Source organism: Camelus bactrianus, chromosome 1, assembly GCF_048773025.1.
Source record: "Camelus bactrianus isolate YW-2024 breed Bactrian camel chromosome 1, ASM4877302v1, whole genome shotgun sequence".
NCBI lineage: Eukaryota > Metazoa > Chordata > Mammalia > Artiodactyla > Camelidae > Camelus > Camelus bactrianus.
The window spans coordinates 129,206-148,749 of NC_133539.1; the positions used below are offsets into that span (position 1 = coordinate 129,206).

General features: G+C 57.0%; 1 protein-coding gene across 15 annotated transcripts in view; it reads right to left on the reverse strand.

Annotated features, from left to right (window-relative positions):
• Window positions 1-19,544, reverse strand: part of DIP2A (disco interacting protein 2 homolog A) — an 84,941-nt gene that overhangs the window by 2,162 nt on the left and 63,235 nt on the right. For 5 of the 15 annotated variants that reach the window (XM_074373704.1, XM_074373554.1, XM_074374039.1 and 2 more), the window contains 13 exons: window positions 17,263-17,386; window positions 12,511-12,632; window positions 12,275-12,407; window positions 11,025-11,134; window positions 10,423-10,553; window positions 9,750-9,918; window positions 9,252-9,422; window positions 7,400-7,461; window positions 6,837-6,894; window positions 5,192-5,266; window positions 3,734-3,908; window positions 3,182-3,335; window positions 193-2,644 (listed from right to left, as the gene is read on the reverse strand). In XM_074373704.1, coding sequence (XP_074229805.1) covers window positions 2,392-2,644; window positions 3,182-3,335; window positions 3,734-3,908; window positions 5,192-5,266; window positions 6,837-6,894; window positions 7,400-7,461; window positions 9,252-9,422; window positions 9,750-9,918; window positions 10,423-10,553; window positions 11,025-11,134; window positions 12,275-12,407; window positions 12,511-12,632; window positions 17,263-17,386 — 1,737 coding nt within the window. In that variant the 3' untranslated portion in view covers window positions 193-2,391. Of the gene's footprint in view, window positions 1-192; window positions 2,645-3,181; window positions 3,336-3,499; window positions 3,623-3,733; window positions 5,267-6,317; window positions 6,446-6,836; window positions 6,895-7,399; window positions 7,462-9,251; window positions 9,423-9,749; window positions 9,919-10,422; window positions 10,554-11,024; window positions 11,135-12,274; window positions 12,408-12,510; window positions 12,633-17,262; window positions 17,387-19,544 lie in introns of those variants that run through there. The other 10 variants (XM_074373784.1, XM_074373743.1, XM_074373960.1 and 7 more) reach the window with 8 other exon arrangements.

Sequence of the window (19,544 nt, forward strand, 5' to 3'; positions counted from 1 at the left end):
CCCGAGAAAAAGTATGGAAATTATGGTTCTTAATATAAACTGGCTCCTACAAATCACTAAAAAAAACCCTGGAGCACAGTAAGAACCGTCAGAACAAAAAATGAGAAACTAAAATGACCACAAACACCCGAGAACACACTCAGCATCACCAGACGAGACACTTACACGACTACCAAGTTGGCAAGGACTTACTTCTCTAGTGCCTGGGCAGCAGGCTGCCAGAAAGAGGCCCTTCCTTCCGCGCAGTAGCACCCAGAGCTCCACACCTGGCACGACTCAGCCTGCAGGTGCCACGCCCAGGCAGGGCAGGCATTGCCAGCGAGCACGCAAGCCCACGAGGCTCCCTGCAGCGCAGCTGAAATGACCCGACGCAGCAAGTGAGGGGGCGCTGCCTCTGGTCCTGGTCCCCCCACGACAGCTGCTGAAACACGTGGAAAAATGCGTGTCATAAATTAAGATGTCTAATTTCTTAAGTACAAAAGCTGGTTATAAAACTATATGATTCTAATTCTGTAAAAATTCTTTAAGGAACAAATAAATCCTCAAAAGGATTTACATCAAATACCAATGCCGTTCTTACCAAGAGGGAGGGTCACGGGAGACTTCATTGTCTTCTTTACGCTATCATGTGCTTTGTAGATTTTATGCTGTGAGCATAGGCTTTTTTTTTTTTTAATATTCAGAAAAGATGAATGTATAATGTATCCTATTTAGGGTAATTAAAATTTTTTTCACATATTTCATAATTACAGTCAATAACTTTTATTAACATAATGATATAAAAAACTTCAGTGTGATATACAGAATTCCCAGAGAGTAACTTTAAAACATTTTAATGCTTCGTAAAATCTTAATTTACAAGACACTTTGTCTTACTGCCATGGACTTTTTAATACAAAAATTTTACAATATCTGTTGGCTATAAAACTACAACATTAAGACCAGGGTTGGGTAGTTCCTCCCCTGCCGGCCATTCTGTTATAAGGAGTGTCCATTAGTCCACTGCTAGAACCTCTGTGTGTCAGACACTAAGTTACACAGATTCTGTACATAATTACAAAAGGACCATTTGAATTCCAGTATGTGGTTACACCCCACACCGCACGCCAACAAAGCTACTGAGCATGAGCCACTTGTAGCCAAGTAAGAATCAGACATGAGAGTCGGCCGGGCAGCCAGACCTTTCTGGTGGAGAATTTAAAGTGGAGAGAACGAACAACGGCTTCGTTAGGCACTGACCCAGGCTAATTCCAGAAAGACCTGGTTGCTTCCAGGAAGCGTGCACAATCCTCAGACTTTCCTGCCCTCAGTCCCCAAAACTCTACAACACTTCCCGTCAACGATATAAAAATACTCTTAGATTCGAGCTTCACTTCACACTCTGGAAGTACCTAAAGGATTTCACGCTCTCTTCTTTGATTTGAGTTTACTGTAACATTTGATCACTCAATCTGGTCAAATTTGAATGAAACAACTGAATGTGGCTTGGCCACACGTGGGCATGGTAGGGGGCAAGGCTCTCCCGTGGCCCCTTGGACACACCATGGGGCCCTCGGCAGATGGCATGGAGGACGGGCATCTCCCTGCACTGGTGCCACACATCTGCTGACTGGGAATAAAAATAACTCAGCACACTTCTGTGCAGTGAGAGGAGCTCATACCATGGTTGGGGAAACGAGCACTTCAACTGAGCAGCAAGAAGCTGGAAACTCAGAAGGTGGTTTGAACCTGAATGTGGCCTATCTTCCCAAAACAGAGCAGCTAAACTGACGGCCCCAAAATGCCACTGTCAAGGATAAACAGCCACACCTGCGGACGGCCGGGCACACCTGTTCCAAGGGAGGCAGCGTGTGTGTGTCCAGTGTCCGGACTGGGGCCCAAGAGTGAGAAGGGCAGCCAGGACTTGGTCCCCGTCCACCGGCCTTTCTGGGCTCTGTGCCCCCCTGTGGAATGGAACTGAAGCAGCGCAGGCCTCAAGTTCTTTCTAGCAGAAATGCTATATATGAACTTGTCATTTGAAGTGGGAATAAATAATTGAATTTTTAAAATCAAAAACTATATTTTTAGCCTAAAAAAAGTGCAAACTGGCAATACAGCAGAGAACCACGCCTGCAGCTCCCGCAGCGCCCATGCCAGGCCCCTTCCCTGGCCCCGTCTGCTCCAACACTGATAGCTATTTCTGTAAACGTGCTTGATGATTAAACTATTTCTTCGAATAATTCAGGAAGTGGTTTCTAAAATGAGATGGATCTGTAAGCAGGGAGGAAGGGGCACAGGGCTCCCTGGGGCCTGGAGTCCCTTTCCCAGTGACCACAGACACTGCCGATTCCACGCATCCCAGCCCCGTGACTGGTCCCAACCCCTGCCCCAGGGCCAGGAGGGGAGCTGCAGTCACATGTTGTAGGCCACATAGATGGGGTCCAGCTGGTCGGCCAGGAAGCCGTCCCGCAGGTGCATGCGCTGCTTCTCCCCCCGGGAGTTGATGGGGACGACGCCTGGGTCCACGATGACCACCACGCCCACCACCAGGTGGTGCTCCTCCAGCACCACGTTGGTCACCAGGGCCACCAAGTCCAGGGCGTCCTGCTCCAGCCCGTCCAGCTCCACCACCACCACCAGCAGGTTGGTCCAGGTGAACACAGCACTGCAGGGAGAAGGTGGATGGTGTCACCCACAGGGCTGGACACAGGCTCCGGGCCAGGGACACGCGGGAAACGGTGTCAGCTGGAGACTAGTGAAAACTCCAGAGTCTGCTCCCGATGCCACCCTCCTGTTCAGCATCATTTACAATTCACACGTGTCTTACAGGAATATCTCTTCTAGTAAGTTCTCGCTAAAGATCTAGGATATTATTTGATTTTGAAAGCTGGACCTTTCCCTATGCAAGCTCCCCACAAAGCTGGAGAAATCATGGGTAAATTAGGAAATTCATGCTAAAAGCAGAATTGCTTCGGGGTAACTGAAGCTCTTACGTTTTGCCTGTGTTTCTGAGGACAGACTCCTGGTTTAAAAGTGATCAGGAAAAGAGGAAAAGCCAAGGAAATCCAAACCGTGTGTCTCCGGCACGTGATTCCCAGAGCGTGTCTGGGGTCTGCTCCTGGAGAGGCAGGGCTGCTCACACATCCACAGTGGAGGGTCTGCGGGGACCAAGGTCCCCAGGGCTCCCCAGGAGGGTGCTCACCACTCAGCGATGCTCCTGTGTGCACGGATCACCGAGGTCTCAATGTCGATGGGGTGGTAGCGCATGCCTCTTAGCTCTAGCGTCTCGTCCAGAGACCCGACCACATAGAGAGCGTCGTGTCGCTCTGTGGATGGCACACAGTGGGAGCCGGGAGCTGGTGCACAGACACCGTTGACCACTGAGCCCCACCAAGCTGTCCACCCCCGGAAGCAGAGGTTATGCCGACGCGTGATTATGTATTTCACCACGTCTGGAAACAAAGCAGCATCTGCAGGGGCTCCTAAAACTCTGCCTGATCTGGTTGGTCTGCTGTGGCCAAGTGACTTCACGATTTTGGGGGGACACGGGGGGAGAGCACCACACATGGCTGGTGAGATGTGCCCATGGGTCCGCCTGGGGAGGACCCAACAGCCTTCTGCCAGCACCCCAATCCTCAGCAGGCTGGGATCCAGGAGCAGTTAAGGGAGGAAGAATAATTTTCAGAGAGGACCACATCAGAGCACCTGAAGAGCAAGCTCTAGCGAGAGGCTCACCGTGCCCAGGAGCCCTCACCTCCGCTGGCATCGGTGAGCTCCGTCCTTCGAAGGAAGCCCAGGAAGCCAGTCCTCGCCCATACGGTCTGGGTGTCTCCGAAGCTCAGCCGGGCACTGAAGTGGTCGGCGTGCAGCCCCTCCTCCCCGTAGACCGTGTAGTACCCGGTGGCGTTATGGGGGCTGCTCACCCAGATCTGGGGCCCAGAGGACAAGACTGCTGGTCACTGCAAGTGCTGGGCTCTGTCCTGAGGCCCAGCAGCAACACAACAGGACACGGCAGGGGAGGGGTCTGGAGCTAAGTTACATTTACAGGCGTGGAAAGCAGACAAGTAACTTCTCCTTCAAGGAAAGCATTCCTCTCCTTGGACCCCGGAGAGACGTTTGTAGGACCGCAGTGTGAATGGGCTCACATCAGATTACTGACAGTAGGAAGGACCTGGGAGTGACCTGTATGTCCACACGGGGCCAGCCAGAGTGAGACCCCACACACGTGTCCCTGGTACCAGAGTGTCGTGGGCCCCCAGGGCATTCTCCTAAACTCAGGGCCCATCTGGGACCCACAGGCAGTTCCCCGTGCTGAGTGCTGGGCTCAAGACAGCTCCAAAAAGCAGCGTTGGAAGGGGAGACGGGTGGCCAGCATGGCCTTCCACCACGAGGAGCAGGCCCCGGCCTGTGTACCCACCCTGACCATCCTGGGGCCACACAGCTGCCCTAACAGGCCTGGGTCCAGCTGGCCGGGAAGGGGTGGTGAGGAGATGCCCCACACCGACCGCACCTGGCCCTGGGGCTGGGGCACCCCCCAAGCGGACTCTGCACCACCCCTGGGAGGCCCCAGGCTTGCCCACACCCTTGTACGGGCTAGACGGAGCCTGGGCAGCGTCCGTGTGGACACCCTGAGTACGCCTGCAGCAGAGCCCACACGATCCCTGAGCCCACCTGGTGCCAGAGCACGGGTTCCCGGGGCCCACAGCTGAGGCCACGGCCTGCGCTCTGCTCCCTGGTCCCCCGTCCTAAGTTACTCTGGACGCGCCTGCTAAATGCAGGTGGTCAGCACCATGACTCCAGTGCAGCCTGTCTCCTGGGGGACAAGGACCCCTGCCCCATGTCCTCAGGACAGAGGCCCCTCCCTCCCTCTCAGCCTCCGAGTCTGCCCCGGGCCAGCCCCCTCGGGCTGCGGCTCCTGGGTCGGGGCCGGAACTGCCCTTTGAGGGACGGCTGCTTCCTCCTCTGCTGCGGGTCCTGTGCAGCTCCTGGGGCCTCCTGGTGCCTGCAGCTCAGGTTGGGCAACAGGGTCGGGAGCTCATCTGCGGGGAGAACCCTGAAATCCTGCCCAGGGACTGGGTCCAGGAGCACAAACGCTGAGGGGGAAGCAGACAGCTTCTCATAGGTTCCCCAAAGCGTGTGTGACCCCCGAACCTGGGGCAGCAAGGGGGCAGGGTCAGGAGCGGCTCCTGGGGCGCGTGGGGCTCCCGCTCACCTCTCCCAGGTGCGAGTCTCCAAGGGGCCCTCTGGTCTCGGTGTGGGCAATGATGACCTTCACCCCAGGGAGGATCTGGAAGGAGACCGGCTCCACGTCAAGGGCAGCAGACCCTCCTGACTCAAGTGCGTGAGAAACCCTGCCCTTGGAAGCTGCTCCACAGGACACAACACGACGCGTGCATGAGGAGGTCCAGTAGCTAACCTAACCCTGGGCTGGATTTTAACAGAGGTGAGAGATTTTACCAGATAAAAATAAATTGTGAATTTTAGTAAAATCACCCAGTTTCTGAGAATGGACCCTGCTAGGTGCCGAGAGGGGCGGAGGGTCTCCACAAGCACGTGCTCTTCCTGGGACTTCCGCTGAGGCTCCTGGCCAGGGCTCAGGAGTGCAGGGGCGTCCATGCACACGGCCCCCCGAGCCTCCCAGCTCTGGACAGGAGCCTGACCACCAAGAGGCCTTCCTGCTCTAGACACAGAGCTGGGCTGCCGCTGAGCACAGGCTCCCTGACCCACCCAGGGGAGGCTGCCTCGGGTCCAGGGCCCCCACTGGGCTGCTCCCGACCTGGACACCTGTCCGTGTCCTCAGTTTCCCCACATGTAAAACGGGAGACGACGGGACCCTCCAGGCAGATGGAGGACAGGAGGAAGAGCCATGGGAGGCCAGTGCAGGTCAGAGCCAGGCCCTCCTCTCCCACACTGTCCCCATGCCCTTGCCCGATGCTGTTCCCTTGGATGCTGCCGGAGCCTCCAGCCTCTCCCTGTGTGGCTCCAATCCTGAAGCTGGAGCCCCTTCCAGGACCCACACCTGTCAGGCCTGAGTTACTGTAACACAGAACCACGGTGGGGGCCATCAAAAAGGGGTTCAGAGCCATAAGTGCGCTGATGCTGACAGTACAGGGAAACATTCCACGTTTGCAAAAAGGGCTGCAAACTGCATGTGGGTGTCTCCATGCTCAGGGAGGACAGGAGTGGGTGCACACCTCTCTGTGGGTCTGTGCCCTCCTGCCCACGGCCTTCACTCCCCATCAGCCCCAGCCACACTGGCCCCTGTGGCCCCAGGGCCTTTGCACCAGCTGAGACTTCTCCCCGGTCTCTGCTCCTCTGTGCTCACCCCCAGCACTCACCACGGGCTTGTCGTGAGCTGCCCCTGTTGCCCTGTCCCTCTCTGGGCACCTCCCTGCTCCGGATTGTCAGCTGTGGCCACAGGAGCGTGAGTAGAGTGGGCATGGCCACCCCGGCCTTGGCTCCGGAGCTGTGGGAGGCCACAAGCTGGGGCCATGCACATCCAGCCTCACAGCCCAGCCCTCTGTGAACTGGCTTCCCTCAGGCCCCCCTCATCGCACTGCCTGATGGGTCCGACCGCCATCCTCCCTTCCTGGCTCTGAGGACGCCTATTCTCCGGTGGCTCATTTTCCCCTGGTGACCACTTCCTGGCTGCCACCTGGACCAGGGGCTGAGTTCTTCCTGGCCCCGCTGGGTCTGTGCACCTGCAGTCCTCCCCGCCAGGCCTGGAGCGTGGGGCGGGGGCCCTCTGCGTCAGCCCAGCCCAGACCCCGGGCGCCTGCACTCATCGCGAGCGCCTCCCAGGGACCACGTAAGACAGAAAGGACTCAAAACACATACGGAGGCAAGTCCCCTCATACCTTTCCAGACTCTGTCAATGGCAGACTATGCGGAGAACCTCGTTCCACCAAACGTACCCTAAAAATTAACAGGGGAAAGATTTCAGAATCAAATTTATTGTCCAGGCAACAATCTCCAAAAAGGCACCTCATCAGCTGATCAGGAATTATCACATGATGGCAGGTCTGTTGCTGTGGCCTTGGAACAGTGACTTCAGGTGCCGGCAGGAGCTGGCTTCATGTTTCCTCGGCCCTCGCCCTGGGCCCTCTCTCCTCGCCCCTGTGAATCTCCACCACCGCTTCCCTCGACCTGCAGCACAGCCATGTTTGGGGGCCGGGAACCAGTTCCCAGCCCTGAAGCTGGGGAGACACAGGCCCCCAGGCCACATCTCCTGATGGAAAGCCCACGTCCTGCCTCCAGACAGGAGTGTGTCAACAAGCCCCGTCGTGGGTTCACCTGTCCTCTACCCCAGAAAAAGCCAAATGCCAAATGCCAAACGCTGGGTCACTGTGAGCGCCCCTGGTTGTGAGGGTGCCGATGAAGAACACGGGGAGAGGGAGGCTCTCCACCAGCTGGGCGTTACCTGTCGTGGCGCAGTGCCCTCATGTCCACGTAGACGGTCGTGGGGTCGGGACCGGCCGTGCCCTGCAGGGGAGCAGCAGAGGAACGTCCACCTGGGGCCGCTCTCGCCCATGTCCGGAGCACCTGCATCCACGTGGGCATGGCCCAGGGAGGGGGTCTGCCCTCCGGCCAAACATCAACCAGGGGATGAGTAGGAGGAAGACCCCAGTAACAATGAACGAAGGTGTCCAGTCGTACAAGGTCACATTTCAGCCCCAACAGCGCCCTTTCCCACCAGCTGCTAGGAAAACACCACTTGGGTCTGGGCGCTCCCACCGAGCTGGGCTCTCTCCAGCCTAATCCTACCCAGGGCGGGCCCTGTAGGCCCCGCTGGCACTGGCTGGAGCGATGTCCTCACTCTCTCCTCTCACCTGATGCTGATCCTGATTAAAGGACATTATGTTCCTTTTCCTTAGATAAGGGACAGCAAATTAAATGGTCACTCTGCCCAATATCATTTCTGAAGGTCCCAGACAATGTAACCTATGTCTGCCCTGGATTTAAAACAAACATTTCTTCACTGAGACTAAACACAGCCCTTCCTAGAGGCAATGTTATGGATGTCAAATGCTTCTGAAAATAGTTTTGCTCTTAAATTTGGTTACAAAGAAGCTTTTGTAACCTGTCAAATAATACCCACTGTGCGCAAAGCCAGACAGCAAAAGAAACACGTTAATTTGGAGAGCCCATGAACTCTCGGGAAGCCCAGAGGCCCCTGGAGGTCAAGGCCAAGGTCAAGTCGTACCTGCTCAGCCAGCTTTCCCAGCCTGTTGGGCTGACAGAGACAAAGGAGGCCAGCGAGAACGAGAGCGAGCGAGACAGGGAGGAGCCACGGGAAACACAAACAGAGCAACAGGACGTGAGAACACGGCTAAGAGAGAGCAAAGTGCGTCACTGCATCTTGAAACGCAAACGAGAACATCCCAGCGACACTCGTGCCGTGGGCGCCGCCTCCCATGTGCTGACAAGCAGCAGAGACGCCTGTGAGCTTCCAGGAAGGAGGGCACAGGCTTTTAGGTGCTGAGCGGACAGGCAGGTCTGCACTCACAGCCACTCACCACACGTCAACAGTCAAGACTCAGTCACACTTTCCACGCCAGGAGGGACCTTAGAGAGAACCACCTCACCACCTCCCACCACTCAGCAAGGGTCAGCGCGAGGCCTAGACGGTCAGCTGTATCCATGGTGGAGAGGACATCACTGGAACACCGGGAAACAGCAGGTGCTGGTGCAGGACAGGGGCTTGGGGACGACAGAGCGCGCCCAGGCCTGCTCTGGTTCCTGCCCTGGTTCCCTTTCCTCCCAACGACCTCCGGCATGTGCGCCAGGCGTTCAACGTGTCTTAGAAAGAAGTGGGACTGAGATACTAGTATAAAAGCTGGAAGACAGCCAGTCACCTGAAGAAGCGGTAAATAGCACTGCACTGTAGTTAGCTGTTTGGTTTCTGACACCATGTTTCCTTTTAATAAGTAAAATACCTAATGTTTCAAAAACAAACTTGGGGCAATACAAATTATCACACTACTTACAGCGTTTCCATTTAGAATTGCTAAATGTCTTGAAACAGTAAGTTCACTCTTGCATTAGAAAATCACTTGTGTACTGTATCCAACTTAGAAATTCTTCCAGGTAAGACAACAGTTACTGTTCAAAAGCAGTTTGTGCTTTTTTCCAAATAAGCCTTTATTCCTCAAGGAGGAAAGACTCTGTAAAACACTCAGCTCTGGAGGCTAAACTGCCGTTTGGAAAACACAACATCACAGGCTCGGAGGACAGAAAGGCCTGGCACGCGGACACCCCGGGCCCCGCCCTACCTGGAGGCAGATGGCCACGTTGACCCTGCAGCCGAACGTGGTGCTCACGGCACGAGCAGGCAGGCCCAGGTCCCTGAACAGCTTGGAGAAGGACTGCGTGAGAGCAATCCGAGGCCGCTCCTCGGCCACCACCATGCAGGTACGCACACAGGACAGGTCCACACCCTTCGTCTGTGGGAGGAATGGCCTTAGGAACTGAGTGGCCCGAGTGCATGCATGCCACCGGGCTCTGAGCGCCAAGGCAGAGCCACACGAACCCGCTGCCTCCAGGCCGCAAAATTCCAAGTAGGAAGCACCAGGGGGCACCCCAGCTCCGCACCCACACCTGCCTTCTGCGCTGCCAGTGACCCCACCCTCTTGCCCCCTCCCTCTCAGCCCTGAAGCCTCAAAGACCCCATCATGCGCAGGGGGCGCAGGGGGCGGGGAGGGGGCACACAGCAGGGGGGGGGTTCCGGTCCAGCCCACGGCTGGAGGGCCCGGGTCTCCTCCGGTGCTTACCCTGAGCACAGCTGTTTGCGCGCCCAGGCCCCGGGCGCACATCTCCATCACGGAGTAGGAGCAGAAAGTGACGCGGGCCCTGTACTGGCTGACGGCCCACAGCCACAGGGACACGTTGCTCTCCAGCTCTGGCGGGGGCACCAGCACCGACTGGTGTCCTGAGTAGACACTGCAGCCACAACAGAGGTGGGTCAGCAGGGCCCAGGGTAGAGGGTGGAGCCACGCTGCCCTGACCAAGTGGGGCTTCAGCGGGAAACACGGGGGTGGGGGCAGGGAGGGGGCCAGGCCCCTGAACACCACTCATGGATGCCAGGCGGGCCTGCTGGCCTGCTGGCCAGGACTGGGCTCTCCGTGTGAGGCTCTGTCCCTCCTTCCCTGGACTGCATGGATTTAAATCGTCTCGGCCCAAGTACTAGTAACAGAGAGTGCGTGAATTTAACAAGAAATTTCCTTTTTCTTTTCTATTCAGTTTCAGATCCAGGCTTCAACCCACCCCACACCCAAACCAACCAACCCAACTCACACATGTATCTTCCACTTCCTGGGAAACAGAACCATATCTGAGAAAGGTGGGGGTCTAGAGAAGCAATTCAGCCCCCCAGGTGCATGGCAGCAGTAGGGGGTGAGGGAAGGTGTGGGGGGTGTTACCTGCTCACTCTCCCTCCACACTCACCTGCACAGACACCACAGGGCGAAGCCGAGGCCGCAGTAGGGGTCCAGGCAGATGGCGATTTGCCTGGAGGGGTACAGCTCACACTGCAGCTTTATGGAGCGGCACAAGGCACTGGTGGCTGCGTGCGACATCTAGAGCGAAATGAAGGCAGTGCTCAGTGATGTGGAAGGAGAGGGTTAACAGCAGGGTCTGCTCTCCCAGCCGCCAGGCCAGAAGTATTCTCTTCCTGAAAAGATGGCTGGCTCAAATCCCACATAAACCAAAGAAGACCCAGGAAACAGCACACCAAAAGTCTTCTAAGTGAAACTCCAGGAAAATAAAGAATTGTAATGGGGCTTTTGGTTCCCAGTAAGGAGATCCACCAAAGCCACCTGGTTGTCGAGACCAAATGCTCACACATCAGATCATGAAATACCAAAATATGTGTTGCTTTCAGGCTAGCCCAATTTAGGGTTTATTGGTATTTTACACAAACTTTAAGGAACAATACTGCTGCTTCAAGCTCTGAGCAGGAGGAAAGGCCTGCGCAGACCTGCACCAGCACCCTTCTGCCACCCCTGGGTCAGGGCTGAGCAGACAGGAGCTGTGACCAGAGCGCCCACCTTCACACCCGCCAGGATCCCCGTCGTTGACACGCTGAAGTCCAAGTACGCGAGCACGTCTGGGGACGGGGGCCTGAAAATGCTGGCCACCTTCTTTTTGGGTATGTCATCTGTCGAGCAGGAGACACGGGCGACGTGGCTGTTACTCAGGCTCTCGCAGGAGACATGAGGCAGGACTCGGACCTGGGGCCTGGGGAGCTCAGAGCAGCAGTTGGGCTGCACACACACGTGGGGAAGCTTACTCGCTCCATCGGGGAATGTCACATGGAGTGGACCCTCACCGAGTGCACTGAGCATGTGGTGACGGGGACAGTGGGCGAGTGGGAAGGACACAGGTCGTGAGAACTGCGTGGGAAAGCTCAGCGGAGCAGGCACCTGGCAAAGGTCACAGAGCCTGTGACGAAGCCAGGATTAACGACTCGGGCACAGCAAGCGCCGTGGACGGGCTCCCAGGGCTCCTGTGCTTCACCAAGTTCCTGCAGGAGCACGAGGTGGACCGAGTACAGGTGGGCATGCGGCAGGGAGCCAGTGAGGCGACAGGACTCCCTTGAGCCATCTGCTCCTGAGCCCACCCCAGGGCCCCACGCCAGCTGCCCTGGACTAGCGCCCTGGGCTGGTCAATGGTATCAGGCAGGCAGGCACAGTACCTGACCTCCTCCATGGGCGGTGCTCTGGTTGACAAGGACAGGCACCCACACCCACCAGTCTGCACCCTGGCTGACACCCATGTGACTGTGCACCTCCAGTTACCAGTGGGGCCTACGGGGGCTGCTGGTTTGGGGTGTCTTGATGGGGAGGGGTTGAGACGCTCTCAGCCCCCAGGCTGACCCGACAGGCCAAGGCAGAGGGGCCGGGGGTTTACAGCCGTTCCCATGACCTGCAAGCATTTCCTAGGGTGTGGCAGCATGGGCCAATGATGGGGACAAAGGCCGGGCGTGTGTGCACCGTGGGAGCTGTCAGTGTCCCCACAACTATCAACACATGCGGGCATGAGAGGCAGGAAGAGCTCGGTCCACAGGTGCAAAGGCCTCGGGCAAGGACTTCTGCTCCCCTCCAGCCACTCTCTGTGTGTGCCTGGCTCTAGGCTCCAGCTGGTGGACACAGGCTGCTAGGAACCTGCCGGCGAGGCTCCCCACCATGTACTCGGGCTGCTCTTCCCTGACTCTTATTTGTGGGCAGTAACAATGCACACCCTACAACAAAGGAAGCAAGGGGGCTCGTCCCGGGCAGGGGGCGGGCAGCGCACATACCAGCACACCGAGGACGCACACCTGTGTCTAAAATGGTCGGCCAGGTCCTGACATCCACAGCGGCTGCTGCCTCTTTGGACCTGAGCAGCCGCACGATGGGCTGCGTAGTGAGGACGCACGTAGACTTGCTGACCTGCAGACCACAGGGTTGAAGCACGAGTGAGACACAGCGTCCGGGAGCCAAGTACTCGAGGGCCCAGGCCCAGGCCACCCCACCAGCTGCTGTGCACGCCCACCTCCACGATCATCTTGACGGTGGGGAGCGTGGTGGCCAGGTTCTGGGGGTGTGGGGGCCGCACGGTGACAGGCACACAGCCACAGTACAGGCAGCCGTAGAAGGCGGCGATGAGGTCCAGCCCTGGGAGACACGTGGTCAGAGGGCATCAGTGGTCAAAGGCGGCCACAGCTCGACAAGAAGGACGAGGGAAGCGGATCCGCTTTGCTTGGATGAAACCACCCACTTTATACCGACTGGGTGTTCACAGAACACAGCACATTAGGGATGGACAGACAGCAGTCCTCACTGCAGGTCGCCCCTGCCCAGACCCTGGGAGGCCAGGGAGGGTGGTGCGCAGCCAAGGCACAGATGTCACAGATGTGGGAGGCCCGGCCCCGTGGACAGTGCCCTCTGCCCGCCATCTCTGTGTGACAGAGTGGGCGGCAGGGCGGGCAAGGACAGCAGGGTTCCTCTGAGGGTGAGCTGCCTGCCCCAGAGGCCCCACAGCTCCTTGCAGGCATCTGTGCCCGAATGTGGGGGCCTGGACGCTTCTCCTGGGGAGGCCCATACCCCTGGGGGTGGGCCAGGACATCCACCTGACTCTTAAAGACATGACACATTGTTCCTTCAACTTTTCTACTTGTTTAAAATTCTCTATAATTAAAACCTGGGGACACTGGATCTTGAAATCTATTTTCTCCTCTTGAACTCAAGTCTGACTTGAGAACACCTGTGCCCCCACACCCAGGAGGCCCCTCCAGGTGCTCCCCTCAAGTCAGACAGGGCCCTGTCTGGCATCCTTAGGCTACAAGACACCAAACTCAGGCTGCTGATTCCAGAGTTACAGTAAACATGCCACGTTTAACCCAGCTGTGGGTTTCACCAGGCTACAAGCTGATGCCCCACCAGGTCTGGGGCAGCTCAGTGTGTTACTGACGGAGCCAGAGCCCACCCACCCAGACCACCGCCTGCACTGCGTCCTCACACCCAGCACGACCACTCAGCCCCTGAACCACGAACATCACCCCAGAGAACCCCGATGAACACAAGAAAGCATCATCCAGGGGTCACTTCCTGGAACCCACACAGCTCACCTGCCCTCGTGTGCACCTTCCTCTTGTCCTGGCGTCATCCGCGAGCATCTGGAGCGCCCACCCCTCCTGCACCCCACCTTTCTGCAGCTTCCAGAGAACACTGGTTCTTAATACCTTGGGTCACACACCCCTCTGGGAAAGGGTCTTAGCTCTCCCCAGGAAGTGCACAGCAGGCCCCGTGTGCACCCGCAGAGCGTCTGCACCCCTCAGCCTTCACGCAGGGCCCGGCTCTGCCCTCTGGCTACTAAGTACATTTGCTACCTGCTGGTAAGCTTTTAAAGTGTAACTTCAGAACTTTCACCATGCATTTTCCTTTATTCACTAAAATTTTTTTATGAACAGGGTCAAATGTACCGCAGAGCAGAGCGGGGCTCAGGCCCCGGTCTGTCTTTTCTTCTCCCTTCCTGTGACTGCAGCCCCAGCCCTGAGCCCCAGAAAGCCTCCCGTCCTCAGGGGCGCTCAGCCTCCTCCCCCGGAGCCCAAGGGCAGGTAAAGAGTAGGGATGGCCATCCGTCCTGGAGGAAAACGGCCACATGTTCCAAGAGTGGAAGGTGCAGAAGTAGCTATGATGCCAGCAGGGGTTCTGGAGTGTCCAAGTCACCCCATGTCCAGATCAGGAACCAAGCCAGGCTGCCACCTCGCCGTGGCTCCTGAGCAGGGAGCATGTGGCTGGGTGGTCACCAGACGTCCACGCTCCATGGCAGCCCCCCGGGGAGTGGCCCCCCAGCTCCCTCAGCAGCAAGAGTCCCAGCACAAAGTGCTGGGGCCCGTGGGTGTCCAACGGACATGCGGAAGAGATGGGACGCTGGGGCCTGGGCACACGGGGCAGCACAGTGGACGCCAAGGGAAACCACGTGTAGGAGATCCAAGATTCACCTACACAGAAGCCAGGAGTTCCAGAAGCAGGAAAAGAAGAGGCAGTAACGAAAAAGAACATTTTCCTGAGATGAAGATTAAATGGGCAAGGAAGTGGGAAGGTCCCAGGCTCGAGCATATCCCAGAGAGGTTCCTGAAGAAGAACAAGCTGATAAAGAGGAGGAAGTGACACCTTATCACCTCCAACCCTGGAAGGGCACCAACTTGGCCCGGAGAGACCCGCAGAAACCTGGGGCTCCTGGTCCAGCTAGGGCACAGCAAGGAGACATGTATCCCGAGTGTGTGGCACCCAGGTGCCAGATCTGGGAGAAACCCACCCCGAACAGCCAAGAGCAGACTCCCAGAACGAGACCCCGTGACCGGGCAGGAGAGAATGGAGTGGGCCGTGGGAGGGAGCTGGGGGTGAGGACAGCGTCGGGGCTGCACTGGGGGAAGAGCGAGGGAGGTTTCCGAGAACCCGCATGGGGCAGGGAGGGCACCGGAAGGCCTGGAGTCCCCAGGGAGGCTCAGTTGTTCCCACCGGGGGGGACACCAGTGTCCTGTTCTCAAAACTGTAGTTCTGGTCAGAGGGCAGGGAGAGGAGACCACTCAAGTACTCACTGGTGACAGCTAACATCTGGGAAGGTTTGGGACCAGCAACCCAGTCCAACAAAGCAGGGCCCAGGGAGTGGGGCACAGGGCAGAGTTGGGGAGGGAGGCCCAGAGACGGCGGCCCAGGGGCCACCACATGAAGCTAAGGCCCTCACAAGGTGTGAAGAAGAAACAGGAGCAGAACATCACCTGCCCATACAGGCAAAGGCAGCAGCTGAAAACTCGGGCTGGTCTTCAACTTCAGAATGTGCGAAAATACATGAAAAGAAAATGATACAAGACGTAAAAGAATAACAAATGAGAAGCAGAAAGTCAGAAATGAAGACAGACCTAGCAGGGGCCCCAGAGCAGACAACGGACACAACCTCAGGATGACGGACGGACGAAAGGATGGACAGAGAAGGCGGAAAACTCCAACAGAAACGCTTCCAGAGAACATGTCAGAGCAGATCCAATGCGAGGCGAGGACACGAGGACACGAGGGAAACCAGGAGGGGGCACACGGGAACCGTGGCTCCAGAGAGCCCCCTTCAGGTCAGAAAGAAGACCTGCAACTACACGTTTAAAGGCACCTCACACATGGGAACGCTGACCCAGAGCAAGCAAGCTTACTACTATGTATGCGCTGTAAGGAAAGGAAAAATACCCTTTTGATACCAAGGCCAAGTGACCCCTATGAGAACGGACATCAGGGTCTCATTGGCCTTGGTGCTTGAAGCCAGGAGAAAATGGACACGTTAGAGATGCTCGAGAAAAGAAAATGCAAGTCAACGGTTTCCCATCCAGCAAAAATGACTTCCAATTACAGAGTGTACAGACTGCCATCAACAAGCAAGAACTTGGGATACTGTTCCCTTGAGCCCTTCCTGAGAAGTCGACTCTAGAAAACCAGTGCACCAGGAAGACGCAGGAGTGGGCACTGGGCCCAGATGCAGGGAAAAGGGGCAGAGGCGGCGGGTGCGGGAAAATGTGAGCAGTTTCAAAAAGCACACTGGTGGTCGCCTGTCACTACCAGTACTTGGCGGTGCCACTGGTGATGGAGGATAAAGCAAGTGAGCAACCACGGGGTACCTGAGCTCCGTCATCTCCCCCACCCTGGAGAACCAGGATTCCTGGTGGGGGAAAAGGAGACACAGACACAATGTAGAAAGGGTTCAGTAAAACCCTGTAACCCTGAACTGAACGGGACACACAGTGTGAACGCAGGAGGCACTGCCTGAGACGGACAAGGACACCTGCTATCATGCCGAGCTCTGCTCACTGGGAGGGGACAGACAGCAGCTCACCTGGAAACCCGTTCTGGGGGCCGTTCTGGGGGGAACTGACCAGAGCGTCTGGGCTACCAGGCAGCCAGGAGGCGTCAGGATGAGAGGTCACACTGAGCACCTGGGAGCAGCACCCCCAGAATGATGGGAAACAATTCGTGTCACTACCAGAAGGAAAGACCTGACACTTACTCTGCTGTTCACAGGTGAACCCTAGCCCTGGTGGCTTGGCACTACCGAGGGGAGGACCGGTGAGTAAAGAGAATGACAGAATTATAAGGCCACCACTTTGTGGCCCTCCCGAACTAGTGGGGGTGGGACGCTGGGCACCAATGGCTGCTAGTACGCTAATTCCACAGACTGAGAGACCCGACCTGCAGTTTCTGAGGAGATAGCTCTATACTGCTTGGGGTCTTGGCGAGGCCCATGAACCTGGCAGTGGCCCAGAGTCTGGGCCCGCTGAGCAGCTCCAGACTGGAGGACGCCACAGGGTCAAGGAGCGGGCAAGAGGGCAGCCTGCAGATTCAGCGACGTAACAACATGTCAGATGGAAAGAAAGCCGGCAGATGGAGCCATGATGTCCAGGGTGCTCAGCCAGGCGAGCAAACTGGGGAGAAGCGGTGACCCCGGGAGGCAGGACAGAGGCTGACGTGGGGATAATGAGGAGGTGCTGGGATGGGCAGGTGAAGACCCACTTCTTCAGCTGGCTGGCAGTTAGAGGTTAGAGGCATCTGCTCTGCAGGGAGAGACTGGGGAGGACGGGGAGAACAGCCGTGTGGAAAAGACAGGAGGAAGGTGCAGCCGGTGGCACTAAGACCTGGGCGGGGCGGGGGGGCACCCGCACAACCAGACTGTCCCTGCTCACGGGCTGCGGGTGCTGGGGGAAGATGAAACAGCATCAGGCTCAGAGGCGGCAGGCTGGGCCTGGAGGCTCCACCTGCTTACCTGGGGGGTAGACCAGTGCCACGTGGGCCCCGGCGCTCAGCTGAGCCTTCTCCGTCAGGGCAGCAGCCACTCTCTCGGCCTTTTTGTGCAGCTGGATGCAGGTCGCGGTGCTGGTGACAGTGCCCTGGGAAAGCAACCATGGGCACCACTGAGCCGGGGGCCAAGGGCGCCTGCTCAGGGGATCTGGGGACACTTGTGCACACCGTGTCCCACCCTCGGCTGGGAGTTGGGACGCAGCCCTGACACACCCGCCGCCTTCTCCAGCCCCTGCATCTCAGCTAGGGCCCTGGCAGGGGCTCTTCCACCAGCAGTGAAGGGCCTGGCCACTGAGCGTCTCCTCAGAGCCTGCCTGTCCACGACAGTCAGGCTCAGAGATGAAAGTAAACTCTTTTGGCCTTTTTGAGAAAATATTTAAAATATTACAATATCATAAGGAATAATCGAATAAATATCCAGTTTCTCATTACCTAATATTTTAACACTGTTTCAACTTCTTTCGTAAAATACATCATCACCACTCTACACACACCCCCAGTCCACCCTCTCCCTCCCCAGAAGCAACCATTATCCTGAAAAGAAACACACATCAGTAAATAGCAAACAAGAAGTAAACAAACACTTCATGCACGTGCAGATGCCACACCAGCCAGGTCCGTGGCCTGCGTCACCTGCAGCCTGCTCTTTCTGGGCGTCTGGGGGATGAGCGGCTGGTGGGGTGGCCCCGCACCTGAGGGCTCAGCATTCACCGGGGTCTCTGCTGAGGACCTCTGGGCCGGGACCAGCCCCATGCTAATGACCCCCTCCTGCCACTGACCCAAGTCAGGCCTCGGCTCTGTCAGTCCTTCTTAGGAAAACCATCAACACCCTTCAGGCCCAGGGTAGCATCCAAACCCCTCACTTCTCCTCAGCTTGGGGTCCCACCGCGCAGGCCCCGGGGTTCTGCACCGCGAGTTAGACTCACACCTCACACCCAAGCTGAGGTGCAGAGCGTCACGCTGGGCACACCCCAGGAGCCCAAAGGCCCGGAACCCCGCCAGGCCCCTCGGATGACCTGGATCCCTCAGGCCAGGGGCCGCCTCGTGCTGGGGCACCACATGCACAGGCACAGGCCTCCTCCTGGGTCAAAGGTCAGCACATCTTCGGGGACTTACGGACAATTCAAACCTGAGAAGGCTGGCAAACCAAAAGAAATGCAAAACCTTATGAGTGACTTTAAGCCAAGTCTGGGATGGATCTGGAGAAGGCCAGATGGTCTTCTCTTGGCTCCTCCTGAACTTTCGAAGCTCAAGACGGTCTTGGGCTTTTCTGGGCTGACCGCATGCCTGGTAAGCATGTCTGCACAACTCCCCCTGGGCAGCTCCCCACCCCAGGAAAGCGCCCCGCTGCACAGGCGTTCAGCCAACAGCCCAGAGCCAGTCTCGGGCCCTTGCAGGACCCCTGCCCTCCGTCTCTCCGAACAGTCACCTGGTGTCTGGACACAGCCTCCGGGGCCCTCCTGCTCCCACACTCACCCTCATAATCCAGAGGAATTGCTCCGAATCACAAGCTGCCTGTCGCTCCTCAGGGCTCAGGTCTGGGGCTTCCCACCACCCACTAGTTAAAGTCCAGTGCCCCGGCCCCGCCTGCTCCCAGCCCTTCTGTATGGATCTCCAGGCCTCGTCATGAGCTGACTCTGTCTTGGTCAGCTGTCATTTACTGGCTTTCTCCACGTTTCAGAACTCAAACAATCGTAAAACAAATGTTTACTGAGCATGGTCTCCATCTGCAGATCCACTGTGAACAAGGAAGATAAGGCCTCTCTTGTGGACTAGTTTGCCAGCAGGGAAGACTCACTTCAGTGCCCTGAGAACAGGGGCCTTTCTTATCTTACTTAACACTGAGTGCATAAGCAGGCACTTGCCAGTATGTTTTGAGTGAAGAACCAGTGGCCAGCGGTGGGCAGTGTGTGTTTCTAAAACCACAGCAGCCCCGCTACTGCATCAGAGCACAGGCCCTGCGGCCCCTGCCATGCGTCTGATGGCGAGTCATGCAGGGTTTTTACTGTTACTTAACTGTCACTTTTTCATACTTTGTCTATCGGCCCACAACTGGATGTGAGGATTACTTTCTCCTTCTTTACACCTTAGAAGCCCACAGAAAGGCAGTGAGACGTATCTGTCTTGCTAAAGCTATAAACAAATGCACAAAGTCTAAATTCCTAATTTTCACAAAGTAAACACCTCCTCTTAACTCACTTAACATGCACACTGGGCATAATCAAGACAAGCTCATGAGGATTTTCC